This window comes from Musa acuminata, chromosome BXJ3-3 (assembly GCF_036884655.1).
Source record: "Musa acuminata AAA Group cultivar baxijiao chromosome BXJ3-3, Cavendish_Baxijiao_AAA, whole genome shotgun sequence".
In the NCBI taxonomy this organism is placed as follows: Eukaryota; Viridiplantae; Streptophyta; class Magnoliopsida; order Zingiberales; family Musaceae; genus Musa; species Musa acuminata.
Window position 1 is genome coordinate 5,472,501 of NC_088351.1, and position 20,625 is coordinate 5,493,125.

The 20,625-nt window shown below is 38.6% G+C and overlaps 2 protein-coding genes across 2 annotated transcripts; both read right to left on the reverse strand.

Annotated features, from left to right (window-relative positions):
* Positions 1 to 2,624: 2,624 nt before the first annotated feature.
* LOC135633713 (GBF-interacting protein 1-like) lies at positions 2,625 to 14,438 on the reverse strand. The gene is made up of 10 exons (XM_065143550.1): positions 14,063 to 14,438; positions 11,973 to 12,016; positions 11,232 to 11,358; positions 8,747 to 8,858; positions 7,019 to 7,617; positions 5,025 to 5,361; positions 4,513 to 4,780; positions 4,219 to 4,311; positions 3,487 to 3,954; positions 2,625 to 3,105 (listed from the first exon to the last, which is right to left on the reverse strand). The coding sequence occupies exons 1-10, from the start codon at positions 14,235 to 14,237 to the stop codon at positions 2,749 to 2,751; spliced, it is 2,580 nt and encodes an 859-aa protein (XP_064999622.1). The 5' UTR covers positions 14,238 to 14,438; the 3' UTR covers positions 2,625 to 2,748.
* A 777-nt stretch (positions 14,439 to 15,215) lies between these two features.
* Positions 15,216 to 20,350, reverse strand: LOC135632882 (protein Brevis radix-like 1). Its single transcript, XM_065141726.1, has 5 exons — positions 20,021 to 20,350; positions 19,509 to 19,927; positions 17,246 to 17,372; positions 16,696 to 17,132; positions 15,216 to 15,678 (listed from the first exon to the last, which is right to left on the reverse strand). The coding sequence occupies exons 1-5, from the start codon at positions 20,159 to 20,161 to the stop codon at positions 15,600 to 15,602; spliced, it is 1,203 nt and encodes a 400-aa protein (XP_064997798.1). The 5' UTR covers positions 20,162 to 20,350; the 3' UTR covers positions 15,216 to 15,599.
* Positions 20,351 to 20,625: the final 275 nt, after the last annotated feature.

Here is a 20,625-nt window from a genome sequence, read left to right on the forward strand (position 1 = left end):
AAGTCAATTGCTCTTCTGGTGAGCTTCCGTCGAACATCCGATGAACTCTTGGTAATGCTCCGGCGGACTCCCGGCAAGCTCCTGGACTTTATGACGATCTTCTTGGCAAGTTCCTACGAGCTTTTTTGGTAAGCTCCTGGACTTCTCGGTTGGTTATGGCAGAATTTTCGACGAACGTCCGGACTTCCGACGAACTCTCGAATTCCCAACGTTATCTCGATCTTGACTCCGGCACAATACCTGCTTTATGTCTTACTGCTATCGTAGTTAATCCTGCATAGATTAGATCAAACAAATTACAATTGATTTCATCGTCAAAATATGTGATTCAACACTTAGTATACGTGGGTCAAGCCTAAATCAAACCCTTAAAATTATATTATTGTTTATTTACTGTGTATTGAAATATAAGTCAAATTTTATGATTTGATAAGATTTTGGTTAAGGAATTTTAGTCAAATACTTGGATATGTTCTTATTATAAGATTTTGATTTGATATGTTTATATTATAATTGGAGTCGGAAGTCTTGAAGTAGCTCTTTTATATTTTTTAATATTCAACATCAGATTTTTCAACATGGTATCAAAGCTTTTTGATCTTTAATATGATATTAGAGCCTTTTTAATTTTCTAACTTGGTATCAAAAACTTATCTAAATCCTATTAAAAAGAGAAAATGATTTATTGAGAGAAACAACGCTTTTTAGAGAAAGAAATAGGATATTTAGAAATAGAAACTACATTATAGAGAGGAAAATAATGTTGTTTAGAGAAAGAAACCTACTCTTAGATAGAGAGAGAAAAATTGAGAAAAAAAAAACTATAGAGAGAAGAATTCTTGAAGTAGTGGTCATAATAATGTTAATAAGAAGATTATAGCTTCCTTCAATAATATAATTCAACATCAAATTTCTTGATTCACTAATAAGAACAATGACCATTGAAGTATCTAGATGAAGATATTTTTTAATTATCAAGATATTTTAGATATTATTGATAAAGGTCTTACATAGTTTAGTAAAAAAGAAGATTCATGCACCTCAAATCAAAAAGTCTAACTGAGATGTCACATAAAGAAAGATGAGGAAACTTTTATCCAGAAAAGATCTACACTGCTTAAACTTCACATGATACTTGATCCATCTTTCAAAGGATTTATCAAGGCATGACTAAGATGAAGAGATATATGTATAAGCACTAAAATCAAAGTTGAAAAGTTTGAAGATGAATCAAACTGAATCTATCTCAGATCATTTTTTTTTCTTACTTTTGCCATTACAAACTAGATAAAAAAACCCAATAGTAAAAAGATTAGTGACGTTAAAATTATGAAAAAAATTGAAATCATTAATATATAAATTTGAGCAAGTAATTTGTTTGGTTGATGAGTCCAAAGGTGTTAAGGAGATAGATATCGATGAACTGATGGATTCTTTGATAATCTATGAATAAAGAATCAATAAATATACATACTATGAGCAAGCTTTATACTCAAAAGAAGGGGTAGAGGCAAAGATAACAATCAAGGTAAAAGTATGGGCAGATTGAAAACCGAGAGGATAACAATCAAGGTAGAATCAGACTAGTCGGAATTGATCTTCTTCTTTCCCTTTTTTTGTTTCTTTTTTTCCTTCTTCCCTCTTCTACATCGCTGCACTTCTGCCATCTCTCATTTCGAAAAGCAAGTAGAGGAGGAGTAGGGGGACACGAACTAGTTAACTTAGGTGAATCAATTTAAAAAAGAATTTTTTTTAAAAAATATTGATTGAAATAAAGAATAAAATTGAGATTTACAACAAGGATGTCAATAAAAATTAATTAATGAAGATTTTTTAGATAAATTAAATATGAAATCCTTACTAATAATAATAATAACTTATCCTCCATCAAATGTTCTTTACCTATCATGCTTGTGAACGATGATGATGATGATGATTTGGTGTTGTCCATCAATTGCTATAGCTCGACGACGACGACGAAGGACTTGAAGACAGAAGGTGGAGTAATGTGCTCTCTAGCTTTGTTTACTAATCTTATCCGACACGAAGGTCAACTCTTCATTAATTTTGTTGAGCTTAAAACGACTTATCTAAAATGCTAAAGCTCAAGCTATAGACCTAACCGAGTCACTCATGGGATTAACATCATCATCATCATCATCATCAAGAATCCACACAATCCTAAGACATGTAAAATCTCCCCTAATTGTGTCTTCGCATCATGGCATGTTCTTTAATCAATGACCCACCAGGAGAAATGATCGAAAGAATTTCTATTCTTTTATCATTGTTCCTCATCAAAACTTTAAACGAATTTGGAACTTAATCTAACTTTCGTCAATTGGCATCTATGATCATATTTATCAGCCAATTCCCAGGAACGCAACAATCAATATTCACTGCTCATACAAGTCGTCACTACAGGAAACCAACGTTACATCCAAGGAAACCTCACTTTCATTTTCTTTCTTCCAAACACCACCATTTCCAGAATTCTATCCTGGTCATTTTTTGAACGCCACAAACCGATATCTTTTCCTATGTAGCTGATTCACTTTACCCACAATTGGTTTAAGCCTATTTTTAGGCCTCAAATTCTATCAAGAAAAGAAAGCAGAAGACAATTAACTTAAGATAGACTTTAACTAGTCATTTCACCAAAGGAAAAACGTGCGTCCAATAACAAACTACAATATGGCACTTTTGCATACGCAACACTATTCCCTAACCCAGACAAACGATGCATCATCAAAAGTTGGCCGTCCAGTTTAGGTGACCAACCTGGGGCTGCTGATAGGTTCCAACCTGTGGCCCTGGCCCTGGCCCCGGCGCCGCCACCCCAACCCCAACACCTCCACCGATGGCTGGTGCCACATTATGATGTACCAACTGATGTGGGGACGCCATGGAGGCTGGTTGACTGGGATGGTACAAACCAGGGTACTGCACATGTGAAATCTGTGCTGCAGGACCGAAAGAACCATGACCAGCATGTGGGGGCAAAAATGCTGCATGTGGTGCTTGCCCTGATAAGTTGTAATATGGTGCTGACTGCAAGCTTGGATGCTCTCTTTGTGTCTGAATCCAGATGTCCGATGTCTCCGCCTATAAAAAACATACAACAACTTGTTATTATAAAACAAAAATAGAATAAAGAACTGAGCACAACCATATTATGAAAAGGTTGAGGTTCTTTTTTAACTATTTTGAGCCTGAAGTTGTAGCATCCATCGGTGACACAGAACTAAACATGAATTCAGGGTATAAAAATTGGTACAGAGATTTTCAGAGACTAAGAAGGCAATAGACATCCTTCGTGTCACCCTCCATACTAATTTGGTGTTCGGAAAATATAACATGCAGACACCTATCTCAAAAAATAAGAGGTGATTTCAGCTGGTGCAACAAATAAATTAAACTACATTATGGTGTCCTACTCTTTGCTAAATCAGTTAGATGAAAAATGTTAAGCGCAAAGCCAATAACCTGTTGATTTGGCATATAGAGACCGTGGTCTTTATACTTGATTCTAGTGATGTCATCAGGGCCTGCTGTACTGCCAACAGCACCAGGGGGACTAATGGTGAATCCAGCTGAATTATTGTAGCTTGCATATGCTGTAGGGCTACCACCAGGTACTGGTTTATACTGTGCAGCTGCATACTTCATACTGGCAGCAGGTATCTGCGAGCTTCCGCCTGGCATCATAAGATAGTTGTTCCCATTTGAAGGGTGAGGATATGCAGGATTGCTAGAGTAGTTCGGCAACGCAATCGGTGGGACGTAAACTGGAGAAAAGATGTGACGATAAGGTACAAAATTTGGATAATGTGGGATGTGAACTTGTGGATACATCTGCGGAAGTGACTGCTGAGGCTGATGAGCTAGTTGTTGCTGTTGTGTGATACCATTGGAGGATAAAGGGCTGAAGCTGGAAGCAAGTGAGTTCAGGGCCTGCACCAAAAAGATACAGAATACAGGCAGAACCAAATTTGAGCAAAAACAAGTAAACCTTGGATAAGGGCAATATACTTCATCCACATAATTAATTGCAAAAAAAGGGCATCTTTGAGAACCTATCATGTATTCTTTCTTGAATGACTAGGCCTGAATAAACTGTTGCTACTAATAAAACATATCAGGTCTTGTAAGTAGAAGAGATTAATATAAGCAATAAACTTGCACAAAGAGCAAGATAATGCTGGAAAGAGAAGACACCTCAGATGCCGAAGTTAAGTCTTGTGTATGTACATTGTCTTCCAACACAGTTCTAAAAAATGGGACATCATAACCATTTTGGTTGTTATATGCCTGTTTCAAATAAACAATGCAGTTGTTATTAGGAGTCATTAATAAGAGCAGGTTAAAAATTCACCAACATTTGTCAACCAGAAGATCAAAAGTTTACTCAAATATCTAGGACTTCTATCACATGACTAGCCTCAAGTTCCCAATTTAAGACAAAAGCAGTCTGAATCCTGAGTTTCAGTGTGCATGTACGTTTTGACTCACCGAGAAGCTCGACAAGCTTTGTGGATTTTGCAACTGCTGTTCTTTTGAACTGTAAGGAGGACTGCTACTTTGGACCAACCCAATATCTGCATAACTACCAATATTTTGAGAACTTTGCGAATCATCAGTTGCAGTTGGTAGTTCCTCAGACTCTGAAACCGGTGCAGGGTAGTCAGATTGAGGGGTTCTACCTTGGACTACCAAAGTATCCTTATGGCCAGCAGCAAAGACATCCACGGTAGAGACAACCGGAACTGAAGCTGATGCACTACAATAACCAAACCTAATGAGACAATTCTTCCTACCTTGAATTGAAAAAAAACATAATCATATCTAAATCTCAAGATATAAGATTCAGATCTAATATTAATAAATGAGAAATTCAGTTTCCTATCTGTTCAGAAATGGCTTGCAGTAAAAAAACAAATGATGAATCTAGAATAAGTATTAATTTGTTTGAAAAAAAATTTCATAAAAATATGACAGGGAAGATGATGAAGTGGTAGTAGCACCTTACAGAAGGTTCATCAGTGAACTCATCTGCACTTTGAGATTGTTGATTAGCAGTTATAATTCCTTTTGAGTCAAAACCTGCCTCAAAACTGCCAAAAGTCAAGCATGTACGCTCCGACTCTGGCACTTGAAGATGTTGAGGTATGATCACGTGTTGATTTTCTGATATACTAGCTTTTGACAATTTCTCAGACAGTTCAGTAGCATCTACCAGCTTGGTGATACACAAATTATCAGCAGAAGATGGAGAGACTGAATCAGATACAACCACACCTGGTATGGCAATATTGGGTTTCTGAGTAGATTTTGGCTTCCATTCCATGTTGGTCTGCATGGCTGCAAAGAGAATATTTAAAGTGATGATAAAAGTAATAATACTATGTTATCTTCGTATGCGCCAACTAATAAAATACAAATTAGTAGAAATTTAAACAACTTATCAACAATCAAATTAACTTTTGTAGTTATCAAAAGAACTTTTAACACATCCAAGCAGAGATGCATATCTCCCAAATGATACTCCATGAATCCATCAAAGTCACAACTAAACAGTTTCCAGGAGAAAAGAGAGCAAACAATCTTTGATCCATCCATCCTATATGATGATCATGCTTTTATGCATATGCGAACCGCTGATGTAGGATGAGTTCATGACAAGGATGTCATTTTTTTCTTTTTCTTTTTTTTGTTTTGTTGAGAATGCAAGGAAGAGAAACAGAAAGTAAGAAAATAATAATAAATAATGGAAAAACGTTGAAACACCTCACACCTCCATATATTTTGCATACCATCAAGAAAAAGAAATGTTTTAAACCATTTACATATAATATGAGAAAAGAATTCATTCATTCATCGATTCCTTCAATGCACCAATTACAAATCATTTTCCTCTTCTATAAACCCCAAATAGAAGAAGAAATGCAAATACAGACATAAGAAAATATTACAGTTATGATAAATCATCTGCTACATCTTTCTTCAAAGAAGATATATTTGCAAATATAATATGCAGAATAATCTTCATTTCCGTGGATATATTTGACAAATAGTCTTTCCCTTGCAAGATGATGAGATGAAATATTCAATAGAGAGAAGCTTTAATTTATTTCATCTTTTCCTTCTCCTCGGACAATATAGGAAATTGAAGTAGAAATATTAGAAATGTTGTCATGCGACAACTTATGACACTTGTGAAAATATTCTCTAAAATAATAATATCTATTCAAATAAGAAATACATCAAAATGATCTACATAACCACCAACCGCATTCGTTGTTGTATATGCAGTTGATTTTATGTGGCTGTATATGCAGTAGCATATACATGTCCATGTGGACTTCATTAGCAAAGCCCACATCTGCAGTCAGCCATATATTGGGGCAACAAGTCCTACAGATACAGCAAATGACTGCATATGCATCTGCAATTGCATATGTATCCACATAGATTGCATTTCAAAACACTGAATAATCTTAAAAATTAAAGGAAAAACCAATTTAGACATATTTTAAGATTTCTCGTTGAGGCCGATACCACATGGTAGTTGATGGCAGAACATTTACGAATGCTGTACACTATTTACTTTCAACACACATGTAATATGCATGCAAAAACAAGATCAATGTTAACACTTAACAGGATATTTGGACACTAACATATTTCACTTACCACAAGATAATGATTATTTAGGATTGCACAAACATAAAACAACATTCAATAGGTGTATTCACCAATACCACGAAAATAAAGAAGCATTAGTGATAGCATGGTATTATTCCCAACCGTAATAGAACATAGAAGTGTATAACATAATAACAATTCTACAAGACTACAAATATGGAGAAAAATTAATAAATTCTACAAGACTACACATATAGAGAAAAATTAATAAAAACTAGAAAGATTAACCAGTACATGCACTTCATGAAGATAAAGGCTTCAGCAAGGTGATATCAATGAACAATTGGATTCATCCTGATCACGAAGCATGTACCTTTCTGATTACCCATAAACTGTTGGTGTTGCTTGCTATTGTGTTGGCCACTCAGAACTGATCTGCTCATGGATGTGCTAGGCAAATTACGCACCAGGGCAGATCCTTGGTTTAGATGATTGCTCTTAGATGTGGCATTTAGATGACCAGATGGTTCTGTCTGTGGAGAAACATCTTTTCCCAATGGAGGATTTGAAGAGAGATTAGAAACTGATGACTGAGAAACCCGACGATCAGAAGACCGTCTCTGAGCACCAACAGCTCCTATGTCACGCCGAATAGCCCCAACTATTCCAGCTGATCTGGAGTCAGCAGATGGTACATGAACTGGGTCTAGAGATGAAGAGTACACACCTATAATAGAATTGCCTGATGCCACTTTAGAATGAGCATGAGAACTATTTTGTAAATCCTGTGCTTTTGATGAAGAGACAGTTGCCTTTGTATCTTCATGCAGAAATGGTCTCTGACTGCCACTTGGGCCTGCATCTTTGGCATTATGAGATACAACAATAGACTTGCTTGAATCTGCTGATAGAAAGTATCCGTCTAAATTTGAGGCTACAGACAGCTCTTCATCAGATGGATCTCGGGCAGTGCTACAGTGAGAAACAACAAATGAGGCTGTGCATGAAGAGATCAACGCTTCTTTCTAATAAAAGTAATTACACACAAGATGAACACATTGTGAATGCATGGAATAACCACTGGCCTGATTGCAGCAAATATACTTAAGAACAAATCCAAATTTCATATAATTACAGCACTAACCTAACAAGCTACATAGAAAACATAGTAAATAATTTAAGCAGTAATGAAGCATGATTTATGAATATAAAGCTGACATGGAAGCATAAACTTGGAACATCATGCATTGTGAAGAAGCAGAAGTCATAACAAGATCAAAGAGAATAAATTAGACCAATATAACCACAGTTTGATGACTTCCTGGACACAAAATAGTGAGTGCTGTAAGAACTCTCGAAATAAGAGGACATTTTTAATGTTAATCTCGACATATAACATTTCATTCACACTATTATTGATCATCAGAGAATAGGGCTGAATCAAATTTGATGCTTTCCAATCAACAGTCAGATCAGAATAAAGTCAGGCCCATATGATTCCGTGGAACTAGTGCCCATAAGCTACTATATCTTCAAGAGAGGAAATATCTATTGAGCAGCTTGGATTATAGGACCTAGAAATCCTCATAAACCTACTATAGAAAAAAAAAAAAAACAGAATCCAAGAAGCTCACGTCACTGGACCAAGAAGCTCCTTGCATTGGCAGTACAAAAATCCTTTCATCTTATTTTATGGCACCGATAATTAGTCTTCTTTAGAAAGCCATGGCTTCTGATGTCTTATCCAAGATTGTCATGACAGCATTTCACTCTTGACACCCCAGATCACTCCGGCCGATTCTCTCAATTGCTGAAATAATTTCTCAAATGCAAATATTGATGCATTTAACCACCTACATTTTTCCCCCAATCTTTCTGATACTGACTTATGACCATCTTTGGCAACATTTGTTTTCTATATTTACTAATCACCATAAGTCTAAAAATGTGTCATTTAACTTTATTGCATCTCCGGAGATCTTTCAACCAATCTAATAAAATAATATGACAGATGACCGTGCCACTGATGATAGCAATACTCTCAGATGATGAAGTAAAGATAATCAATTCTGAACAATAGCAAAAAATAAGATAACCACACCTCTTCTTATGAATGTATGAAGAAGTTTGATGAAGTGTTTCTTGCTTGACATCCTCTTTTGCATTTTGATTTACTCTGTTGTCTCTCACAATACGAAATTGTCTGCTGATTCCTGCATGTTTGAACATAATTTATTGCACCAAAAATTGGTGTACACATGTTTTAAAAGAATTTTTCTAAGTAAAAACATAGGTCGCTAACAATAATACATAATAAATCGATCTTTGCAGAACATGAACAACTGCATTTCCAAAATATTGAAAAGAGTGACCTAGCGCACCAGATTCTTGCCAAGGTGAGTTCCATGTACACCACCTTATGCTTACAAGCAAAGAGACCATTTTTGTGACTCTTGAGCCCTAATCAACAGGGTCACAAAGAGGCAACCATACTGTGATGTCAAACCTTATGGCCCTTACCCTTTGAATTTCATAAGATTATTCAGTTTGGAACCAAAAAAAAGAAAATCAGAACCAAGAATATGCCAAAAAAGATGTTATAAAAAATTTCATGCTCACTTTCAGCCAGGAGTAGCAACAACCACTTAAACAAGATACTTGAAGCATAATAAAGTTTCAAATAGAACATATACTGATGATGTGCTATTTTTTAGATTTTGAACCTTGGCAGAGTTAAATGCTTTTTATCCTTGGACTCCCAAATGAAATCAAGATTCATGATAATTTGACTAGGTCATAACTCATAAGCATAGTGTAATTTAAGGATGTAGAAAAATAACAAAACAAATCAGAGAACTGTTGTGATGCAAGAGGCATAATCTAAGTCCCTACAGCAGCAGAGAGAAAGATTCAGCATAAGAAGAGGTTGCGGAGACAGAGTCGCAACAAGAGCAGAAGCAGCAGAAGTCCAATCTTAAGCATAAATCCTAGCTGAAATAGAGCTATTCAATCCAATGTGGTTCGCAGAAGGTCTGAATTCATGATTCTAAGCACAGCCAAAAGAATAGAGGGGGTTCTCACAAATTAAACAGGAACCCAAGAGACTCTCAAAGCCAGATGGTTAAGAGCCACTATAACTCTTGGGACAAGAAAGCCTAGTCAGAGCCATATTAGGACTCCATCAGCAGGCAACAACCCATTGCTATATAACAGCAGAGCTGGCCAAACCAAAAGCCTTATAAGGGTCTTCCTTTGAGGGGAAAAGTGGCTTACTCATCATTCTACGTGGATAATGATTGGGGCAATAGTAACCTAACAAAATAAAGTCATGTAATCCTCTCCTGAAGTATCAATAACAGCAATAATTCTACTTTCGATCTTCGGTGCTACTTCTCATCCACAAAGAAGGGAAGCACTGGCTTGGGTTTGTAATCCCTAATAAAAAAGGATTGAATTTAGGCTGGCTAAAGTAAAAAAATCTTTCAAATTACATAATAAAATTAAATTTAATCCACTCCAAATGGCATGATAACGACATGGAACATCTATCTCAAATCCTTGACTCTTAAAGATTTGAAATTATCTTATGTCCATGTAGGTTTCTTTTCTCTATACATCCATGATGTAGATTAGACATACACCATGTGCCACAGGCTTGAAGACCAAAATCAAATTACAGACAAATGAGAAACTAATTTATGAAATAATTTGCATGCACAGGAAAAATATGTGAAAATTATCTGACAAAAAGAGGACCAAAGAATCTGTTGGAGGCTCTTCTAATTTACTTCCAAGCATAAACAAGTGAAAAAAAAAAACATAAGCAAAAGCAATTACAAATGCTGGAAGGCAGTTGGTCAGCACCTGAACACATAAGAAGAGTGGTAACTATCAAAACACATCCTGACTGAGCCTAGAGAATGGAATAGGTTAAATTCCATGTTGAAAAAGGAAAAAAAGATTACACGTTAAAAAAGAATATGCATTGACAGGAGCCTCGTGCATTCAGCTGCACTTTTTTTTTTGGATTATCTTAGCAAGAAAACTTGACAGGCTCAGAAATTCATTCCTTCCAGAACAACACAGAAATGCACTTAAAAGTAGTAGAATAAGAGAATCTAATAGAGACTAGAAGACATTCTTACAAACAAGGTAGTGCTGGAAAAAGAGTTACCATTAGTATATTATGTGATAGAAAGAGATCAGATAGTAAATAAACAAACAGATTAGTACACAAGGCTCCTGCCAATGTCAGGTCTGAGGAGGATCGTCTGTCTAAAACCTTTTCCCTACATGTGAAGAGCCTATTTTCATCACTCAAATGTATCAAATTACACAGAAACAGATTTCCTGTGGTGCAAAGGCTCACCCTTAATGAAACATGGAACAAAAGAGAAACCCGGTAGAACCCTGATAATTTGTGAAAATAAACCTGTAATGATACCACCTAAATATGATACTGTTCTAGACTTTTCAGTTTCAGGATTCCAGTATCCCATATGTTACACAGTATCACCACTCGAAAAATCAAAAAGCAAATAGGATGAAGAAAAGACGGAAGCTGAGAAACTGAGATGTTGGATTACTAGGAACTGAATTTCGAGTATAATCTCCTTTGTGCATATTTTGATCCCATGATGTAAGAGGTTTCGCCCACTGTACATTAGGTTCCACATGCCTTCTTGTATCAGCTAAGCCCCTGTAACCTGTAGGCTGAGGTCATGACAAATGTCCTAATAAGTAAAAACATATAAATATACAAAGATCGACAAAGAAATTCCAATCTATGCCATATGCACATGAAGCCAAACAACTAAAAAGAGTTATATGATCACAGAACAGACCATTTGGATCATGATTCAGTGTCCTAAAAAAAGGGTTCAAACATAGAAAGCTTTGTACATGACACTACTCCAAATTGAGGGTTTTCTGTGACATGTTACATTCAATCAGTGGGAAGAGGGTAGAAAAAGGGATTGGACACGCAAAATCAAGCACCACAGATTACCTTTCCTCTTCATGGAGAAATTAGCATAATTACCTTATTCTAAAAGCACATCATCCTTAAGTCAAAATCACCATTAAAACAAAATCATCGGTAGAGGTTATAAAGCTTTAAATACGAAAGACTGCCTAAAAGCTTAAGCTATTTCAAAACAATTCTGTGCAAAAGAAAATGTTGGCAAATCTAATAATTGTGTGCATGGTTAAATTATTTTTTTAATATGACAAGAAAATTGTTAAAAGCAGTAGATTACACTGGGAAATGGAACAAAAAGCAGAAATGTCAATCTAGATACAAGATAGTTTATGTAAGCATAGAATACCTCTTTCTTCCTGTCCCTTTTCCTTTTTACCTCATGAAATGGATCTGTAAGGTACAAAGAGAAACAATATGCTTAAGCCAGATTGGAGAATAAAAAGTGAAATTAACAAATACTAATAGCACAAACATCAAACAGACATCATCAATATCATTTTCTTCTTCAGGGCCAAGAAAGGAGATATTCGATGATGGTCCATGACAATTTTCATCTCAACTCAACAGCCTTGTAAGGAACAAAAATGTATCAGTGGAAATTTCCAATTGAACCAGTTTGAGCAGCCAAAGCCCAAGCTTATTCAATTACTAATGTTACATCAATATGCCATTTGTGCAACTCTTTTAACTTTTTACGACAGGAATAACATACATCTACCAGAACAACTAGAGGCTGGTCTCCAGACTGTCTATGTTAAGTTAGGTAAATTTCTTGCCATGGCCCCCAGTTAAATCAAGGCACAGTTAATACGTGCCAGTCCACTTACATCTTAATAAGTTTCCACATAAAGTTGCAAAAATAATAGATATCCTATTAATGTTTACAAACTGTCAAGACTCCCAAAAAAGTATCCCTTCTAAAGTAAACTGCATAAATACCCTTATCAATTTTTTGCAAAGTGTCAGCACATAACAAAAAGATGGGTAAGTCTGAAAAAATTTGGAAATAATAAAGGTGACCATGACATTTGCAACTTTATAGGGTCATACAAGAAATTTTACATATTATAAGGGTAAGTCTTACACTTCAAACTCAAATAGACATCTGCCTCAATGTGCTCCATTCTTTTTAAAACAAGTGGTGATCTAGGGTAAATTATCATTAGCATAAATGAAATCTACATACTATAATTATTCTTAAAAATAATCCCATACTAATAAGCAATACTCTTCTTTAATCTCCCCTTGGGAAATAATAGCTCTACTAAAAAACTTTCCTTTTTCATACTTATCACCAATATTCTTTAACTGTATCATTGTAACTTCAGTCAGGTCTATTATGGTGGCAGAGTAAAAAGTTCCTTCTTATACCTGAATCTTCTAAAACTGACATATACAAAGGAGATATGAAGATCGTTTGGTTAAATAAGGTGTGTTTTTTAGGACTGGCACAAGAAGAGAAAAAAGGGAGACCTAGAAAATTTTATTTGTAAATAATATAGTACTGCTTTTAGTTCAACAGTGCTGGAAGGAGAAGAACCACATAGCCAACCCCAAGTAGTTGGGACATCATGAAACGTTGTACTCTAGATCCTGTAAGATGTACCATCTAGTTGCTATTATTCCAACAAAGACATTACCCTTACCAATACAATCAATTGATAAACATCTTTCTTGAAACACCCATTAAGTTCATATATTGCTAATGCCAACAGATGACGAAAATGACCAAAAGAGCAACTACAAAAAAAAAAAAAAAAAATCATTTATTCCACTCCTATTGTTCTCTTGCCAGCAATTGGTTCAACATGCATAACCTCACTACTTATTCTACAAGTAGAATAACCTCATTACTTATCATCCATAACCACATGTTAAGATCTAAGAATCAAGATGACTCAAATAATTCATTTGAGCATAAAGTACTCAAAATCAAATGGAATCAACAATCTAACAATCTAGTTTCTCTTCAAACTTTTGACAATCTCCCTCTACGACCCCCTCTCCAAACTCACAGAAAAAATAGTATTACTTTTGGAACCCTATACAAGTTAAGAACTCATTCTTCGTCTTCCTGCATCAACAGAATACAAAGGAACAAGTAAATTTATATTTTAATCTTTTTCATAATAAAAGCAGTAAATGCAAACTCATGAACACAATCAAACGAGATGAACAGTTACTGAACACGCACTTCCCTGTAGCACACCGACCGCATGAATAACCGAGTTTACCCATATCTGACGACTCCTAAAGAACAAATGGTTTGTAGACAACATTTACAACAGTTCGAATGTCATGAGATCACTCCAAAGTTGCACCAGATAAAAGCAACAACCAATAAGCAATATAATGTGCAACGATCAAATCAATTTCACAAACCACAAGCGTCGCAAATTAGAAGCAGAGCGAAATGAATGCGGGATAAAGGGCGACCTTGGTTGAGCAATTTCTGAGCGGTTTCGTTGGGATCCATGTTGGTCTCCTTGAGCACGGCGTAGATATCGGCGTCGGAGTGGTTCCCGACGATCTCTTTGATGGATTGGATGGTCTTCTGGATGCGCAAGGGGACAACCTGACCTCCGCCGTCGACACCCGAGCCCATGACCATCTCTGTCGAGATTGGCGGAGTGGGAAGCCAAGCACTGCGGACGCGGCAGCGAAATCCTAGCAAAGGCAATAGGTCAAAGGACCTCAATCGAGAGAGAGATTGGATTTGGGGGAGAGAAAGACAGCGTTCTGGGGAAACGAGGGTTTTGGAAGCGAAAGAGACTTGAAGCCCTAGAAATTGCGGAGTCGTCGCAATTAGTTGAAGTTGGTGGGGATATTTTTGGGAAGGAGGGAAGAGAAGAAGAAGTCGAGGTCGGTCCGACGTTTGGTGCCGTTAATTGTCAGCGTTTTGTGCGCATGATTACGCTAACGCCGTCTGTGGAGACCCAACGATGCAAGACCACGGTTCGCGTGCCACCATGTCATGTTCCGCTGAAGGAGCACCCTCGTTTTCGACCTGCCGGTTCAAGTCGCTTTTATTACTTTCCGCCGTCTCCCCGTCGCCTTAAGAGAGTGGGACCCGCATGGGACCCACCGTTTCAATCACAGGAAAGGTAGGAAGGACGGGTAAGAACTGACCGGCGGAAAATAGATATATATATTATTGAGGAAAAAACAAGTGCTTTGGTCGTATTGGAGTTCTGAATTTCTTTTTTTTTTTGGAAATATTATCTCAAAATTTCGTTAAACACGAAAAAAGAAAGGAAGTCTTTTAAATACTTGCAAGTGTAATGCATCATACTCATAAGAATCATATTTTAGTATCATCATATGTAATTTTCCTTTTTATGGATTGAGTTATTTGAACTAAGTTTGATCGGATGTGGTAGTGCTAATCTCCACTTAAATATTTTGGATCAATCATTCAAGTTCAATAAAATTAATAAATTAATTATCTCGTAAGACGAAACCGTGACAGAATATTTATGACGTGGGAAGATCTCTTCATCGAATTTATAATGCTACAGAAAATAAACCCACATCAGTCTAACAGCGAAAACTATGCAAGAACGGAGAACATGTTAACAACACCAGGATATGGGTCTTCTACAAAGACATCGACCATCAATATCGACATCTGCTTCTTGACAAATTAGTCCAAAGTGTACACTCGCTTATATCCCTCACTCATATGTCATTAGTCACACGACTGCAATGTAGCACGTTCTTACAAAGGGTGAGACCGAAAGGAACTAAAGCAACAGTGGCGTGAAGCTGATGGGTTCTGTAAGCAGTGATATGTTAGTGCACCACAGGCTTTCTGGAAACTGGAGGAAAGCAACCCGTTGTTAGTTCGTGCTGAGACAAAGAAAGGGGGTCTTGCTTTGGAGCAAAGTGCATGAAGAAGACACAAACACGCAGGTAGCATCGATCGTCCCATAGAAACAGCTAGTGCAATGATGCATGTTTGCTTGCTTCCGCATCAAAGATACTGCTCTTGTATCCTGGCACGGTTCTCCTCCCACCACAACCTTGCACGCATCTCTCCAAACCTCTCCCGGCTGCCAGACAAATGAGGGCAAGAAAAGCAGAATCAAGTAATGGAATAGAATCACACAACTGGAAGGGATTTCAATTTCCAAAAACAAAATGTCATCAAACTAGAGTCAACCTCTAGTATTATATCTAACAAAGGTGAACGAGTCACCCAGCAGATCATTGACCAAGCAGCAAGTAGACAAGGCCGTACTGAAAGAATCGAATAGCAACTAAATCCCAAGTTTATGGTCATAAACTGAATATGTTTGTCAGAACCCATCAGTAAGTGTCATGAATCAACAAGCCAGTCGCTAAGGAGCTAAAAAAGTGCTGAATTCAAAGATGACTGTAAGATTACCACCACGGATCTTACCATAGTGTAAAAGGCTAAGAATTTAGTTGAAAGCAAATAAATTCATCCATGGATTGGCCTGGAAAAGAAAAGGAATAGTCTGGCAAAGAAACATGAAAAGTAAAATAATCATCCTAAACTTGATTGAATCAGACGGATTTAGTGTTCATTTGAAGTTACAAATAATTGTTAATCTATCAAAATTGCTCCAATTTAGATAAGAATCAAGAATGTTCACTTTTCATTGGAACTCTACGACTATCAGCAGATTAAACAGATCAATTAAGAAGTGAGTTTATCAGAGATGGGCACAGTAAGATGTGAGGTTTTTACAATCTGTTATTACGTGAAGCTAAATCTGAAAAGCTAGAAAGTTACCTACTTATTAACATGTTGCACATGAAATTTCTAAAGTTGCGCAAAGCTCTCATTAAAATTGCAGCACACTTAAGTTGAGTTCAATGATTCAGTCGTTCCAACAATTAACTAAGTGCAATGTCACACGAACATGCCTAATCTCACAAGTTGTTCAGAAAATGTTTAATGAAACAGAAGTTGCAACCTGTACTCATGTTTGACAATAGTATCTTGTAACCAATTACAACATTGTAAAACTAGCATTCAAAGATCTGGTATTGAAAGGGAACATGCAGCTGAAAGAAGATGAATAAAGAGAAGTGAGACTAACCTGAATCGCACACGGCGGAGTTCCCTGATACCTCCGGGTAATTCACGAATCGTGATGTAGACACCAGGTTCATCTTCTTCCACCCATTCCCTCTCTAGATCACTAGCATTGCTAATTGACGCGGAAAGCTCTCCAGATTGGTCCACCTCCTCAGGTGATGAGCTTGTCCTCAATGAAGCATCCATCGATGACGTTTCTGTTTTTGCCCCACTGATACTAGATAACTTTGGAGTTGAAGTGAGGCCTCCAGAGTCATAATAATGGCGTGCGTGGTGTGGGTGGTGAAGGCCATGGCCTCTGTAGCTTGGATGTTGCTCGAGAGAATCTGATGAGGAATACCCCATCCCACCACCACCACCCATCAGTGGCCTGAGAACATTGCCAGGGAGACGCTCTTTGGTCAGTGGTGGTGTCACTGGGCTGTCATCCTTTGAGCTCTGGCAAAATTATTCAAGCAGCAATGAAAAAAGGCCTAAAGGAAACATGACCATGATGGATATTCTGCACAATTATAACTGGAAAGTATTGATATCAGGCAGTCTTCTTTCACCTCATCCTCAGACTTGGGAAGAGGCATGGCCTGCCGATTTAATCTCTGGACATTGTAGAGTTCCATGACCTTGTCATAGTTTTCAGCCCACCACCTCTGGGCTTGCCACTTGTTGAACATCTGCCGGCTACGATAGTCATAGACCACAAGGATTGCATTACAAGCATGTATAAAACTAATGAAAACAAATTTAATTATGAACTAGTAATTAACTATAAAGAATTAGATATCAAGATCTCAATTATGACCAAATAAGAAGATAAGCAATTAGGCATATCTTGATAGTACCCAGCACTTCAAGTAGGTTGAATTGTAAATGACAAAAGGAAAAACATAAGTGTTATCGGCAGGTTAGTTAGAAAGCCTATCAGATAATTTAAGTTCATATTGCAGTGTGACTGAACAATGTCCCTCAATACTACAACTTGCCGCAAATGCAGAGAAGGTTATATAAGCAACAAAGAAGTGTAACACACATTCCTCCATGTCATGCGCATTACTAGCATTTCCTCGGTCGAGCAATTTTGTAAGCAATTCTTTGGCTCATTTTGGTAGACCACAGCTTTCCCCTCTGATGTTTTCTGCTGCTGATCAATCAGCTCTTTAAGTAATACTTTTTCCTTTTCCAAAAAAAAAAAAACAAAGAAGTGTCATGTACAAGGCACACCGTGCAGCATAATCTGTACCGACCGCTGAATCATCTAATAATAAAAGGAAATAACCTACACAGTGATAGCACTTGCATGTATCAGCTTAACCAATGTGATCAAAACTATGTTGTAATGATCTTTTCAGATGAATGAATTCTAAACTTCTGAACCCTGAATCACTTCACAGATGCGCTAGCCCTCATGAACAAAACTCGGCATCTGCTTCATGATTAATTCATCAAAGACTTGATCCAAACTATACTGATTACGGTGTGCTCGTGTACTCATAATTAATCATACTTTCTGTTAGATGGAATGCAGCCTTTCAAACATCTACATTTGAAATTGAAGAATTTGCAGGTTTTTCATTTGTTTCCATGCATACGACATATGCATCACAAGACACAAAGTTGGTTGCTGTTTGGGGATCCGCCCGTATCCTACTTTTTCAAGTTGAGACAAATTAGATAACCAAACATCTGACTGTACTATGTTCTTCCGTAAACCAAATCTAAAGCAGACATACGAGCGGATCCAAATCCAGAGTTAGCATAAAGCCTTCGCCTGACCTGCTCCGCTACAGTTTATTTAAGCCGGTACAATGGGGAACTGAGTGGAGATCATGATGATGTTGCTGGGGCACGGGAGACCCACACGCGGCGTGCATGTGACTGACCCATGAACAGCTTCAAGGTCACGAGGAATCTCCAGCTCATTAAGAAAGCTCAACTGGCTGTCACGGCCTACAGAATTCACTCTAAGCCTTAAATAATGCCCGCAGAGCTGAGCGACAGCTCCATTGAAAGGCAAATTAACCACGGTGGGCCCCTATCAGCCCAAAAGAAACGCCTTTGGGTCATAAACAAAAGCGAAAAAAAAAAAAGAGAAAAAATTGTGACCCACTTGTTTGCTTTTTCGTTCTGATCCGAGTTTTTAGTTCTTTTCTCCTCGCGCCCCGAAGGAGGTGGTGGTGGGTCTTTTGTCGTCATTATAGATTTCCCTCGGCGCGTGAAGCCAGGCCCTCGCCACTAATTTACGAGACAAAAAGAGCTAAAGAACAAATTTGGAACCGCAAGGCACAGCCTCGAGACCAGGACCTGGTTGACCCCTGGGAAAGCATTCCAACCGGAATCCAATCTCCTCCGACTCTCTTATTAGCATTATCATTATTATTACAACTTCCTGTACCTTCACATTCCCATCTTTTTCTTGTGCAAAAAGAGTAGTCGAATGTCGAAAGATCACCGAACAAAAGACTCCAATTTGCACACGAGACTCAAACGGAAGAAATACATGAGATTAAAATCCCCGTTTTGCTCTTTCCGTGGAATTGGTTCATAAAATTTGCAGGAAAGTTAATTTGAAAAGTAGATCGTTTGTGAAAAGCCTTCGATCTCATAGAAAACACCGGTTTAGAAGCTATCTAATTGATTCGGCTCATGGGATCTTATTCCGTTCCTTGCTACTCTGGGAGTAGCGGAAAAGCGGAGTAGTTTACAGGAGGTAACTACTAGATCTCCGCCCGTCGGGGATGGAGGCGGTTACCGCACTCCCGGGTCCCACGGTAGCCGAGATCCACGCGAAACAACGAGGTGCGAAGGGAAGCGGAGTACCTGAACCGGATCCTCTTGAGGTCGTTGCCACCCTGGGGGAGTGAGAAGAAGGTGATCAGAACCCCAGGCTCCACCTGGGCCACCCATTCCTTGGGCTCCTCCTCCTCGCCGTCCTCCAGGAAAGCCGACGAGGCCTCCGTCCGACCGCTCACCGACGGCGTCCTCTCGCCACTGGAAAGCGCCTTGAGCCGCGCCTCCAGCTCCCGACCCATCGCCGCCGCCGTCGCTCGCGGCGTGGACGCCGCACTCCCTCCGGCCCGCCGGTACGCGTAGTGGAACCGATCCGACCCCGACGCTGCCTCCGAGTCCGCGTAGCTCCCGTGGTGATGAAGGTGATGGCGGCGTTCCCCCGCGGCCGCCCCGGCGCACGGCTTGCAGTGCCGGTACGCCCCCGACGCCTTCAACGCCATGTCCTTAATCTGATCCGAGTAAATAAACAGAGTTTACATCACATCCGTGGAAACAATTCAAGCAAAACCTTAAAAAGAAACCGAGATCAAGCGATCCGTGACCTGGGACGTGAGGGCTTTGATGGCCTGGCGGGTGCCGGGAGTGCCGGCACCGGCAGCTTCATCCTCATCGGGTTCACGGAACGGCGATCCACCGCCTCCCCCCCCGCCGAGCTGCTTCGAGCAGGCGATGCACGTTAGCATCTTCACGAAGCGGACGGAGCTACCGAGACTGCAAAACGCGAGTAATGTAGGAAGGGAGGGGCGGATCGGAATGCGCGAAACAGAGGATGAAGTTTCTCGGTGGCCTTCTAAGACACCGCAAGGTCGTCAACGGCGGCTTTGCTTGAGAAGATAAATAAGCCCAGAAGGTTTCAGATTCGAGCAGAGCCGAGCATAGTTTTGAGGGAGACGGAGATATAATGGTTTTGCAGTAATTTCCTTCAAAAAATAATAATAATAATAATAATAAAAGGGCAAAAGAAAGAAAACGGTCGTTTACCGGCTGGTGCGTAGTACGGCCGGTATCGGCAGTGGTTGGTGTGTGCTTTGGGTGGGGGGGCGAGGCAGGAAGCAAAGGACACGTGGCGGGTGGAGTTATTGCTTTCCGATGGATGGCTTACTTGGAGGAGGGAGAAGGATTAATTGGACTTGTTGTTATTGATAGA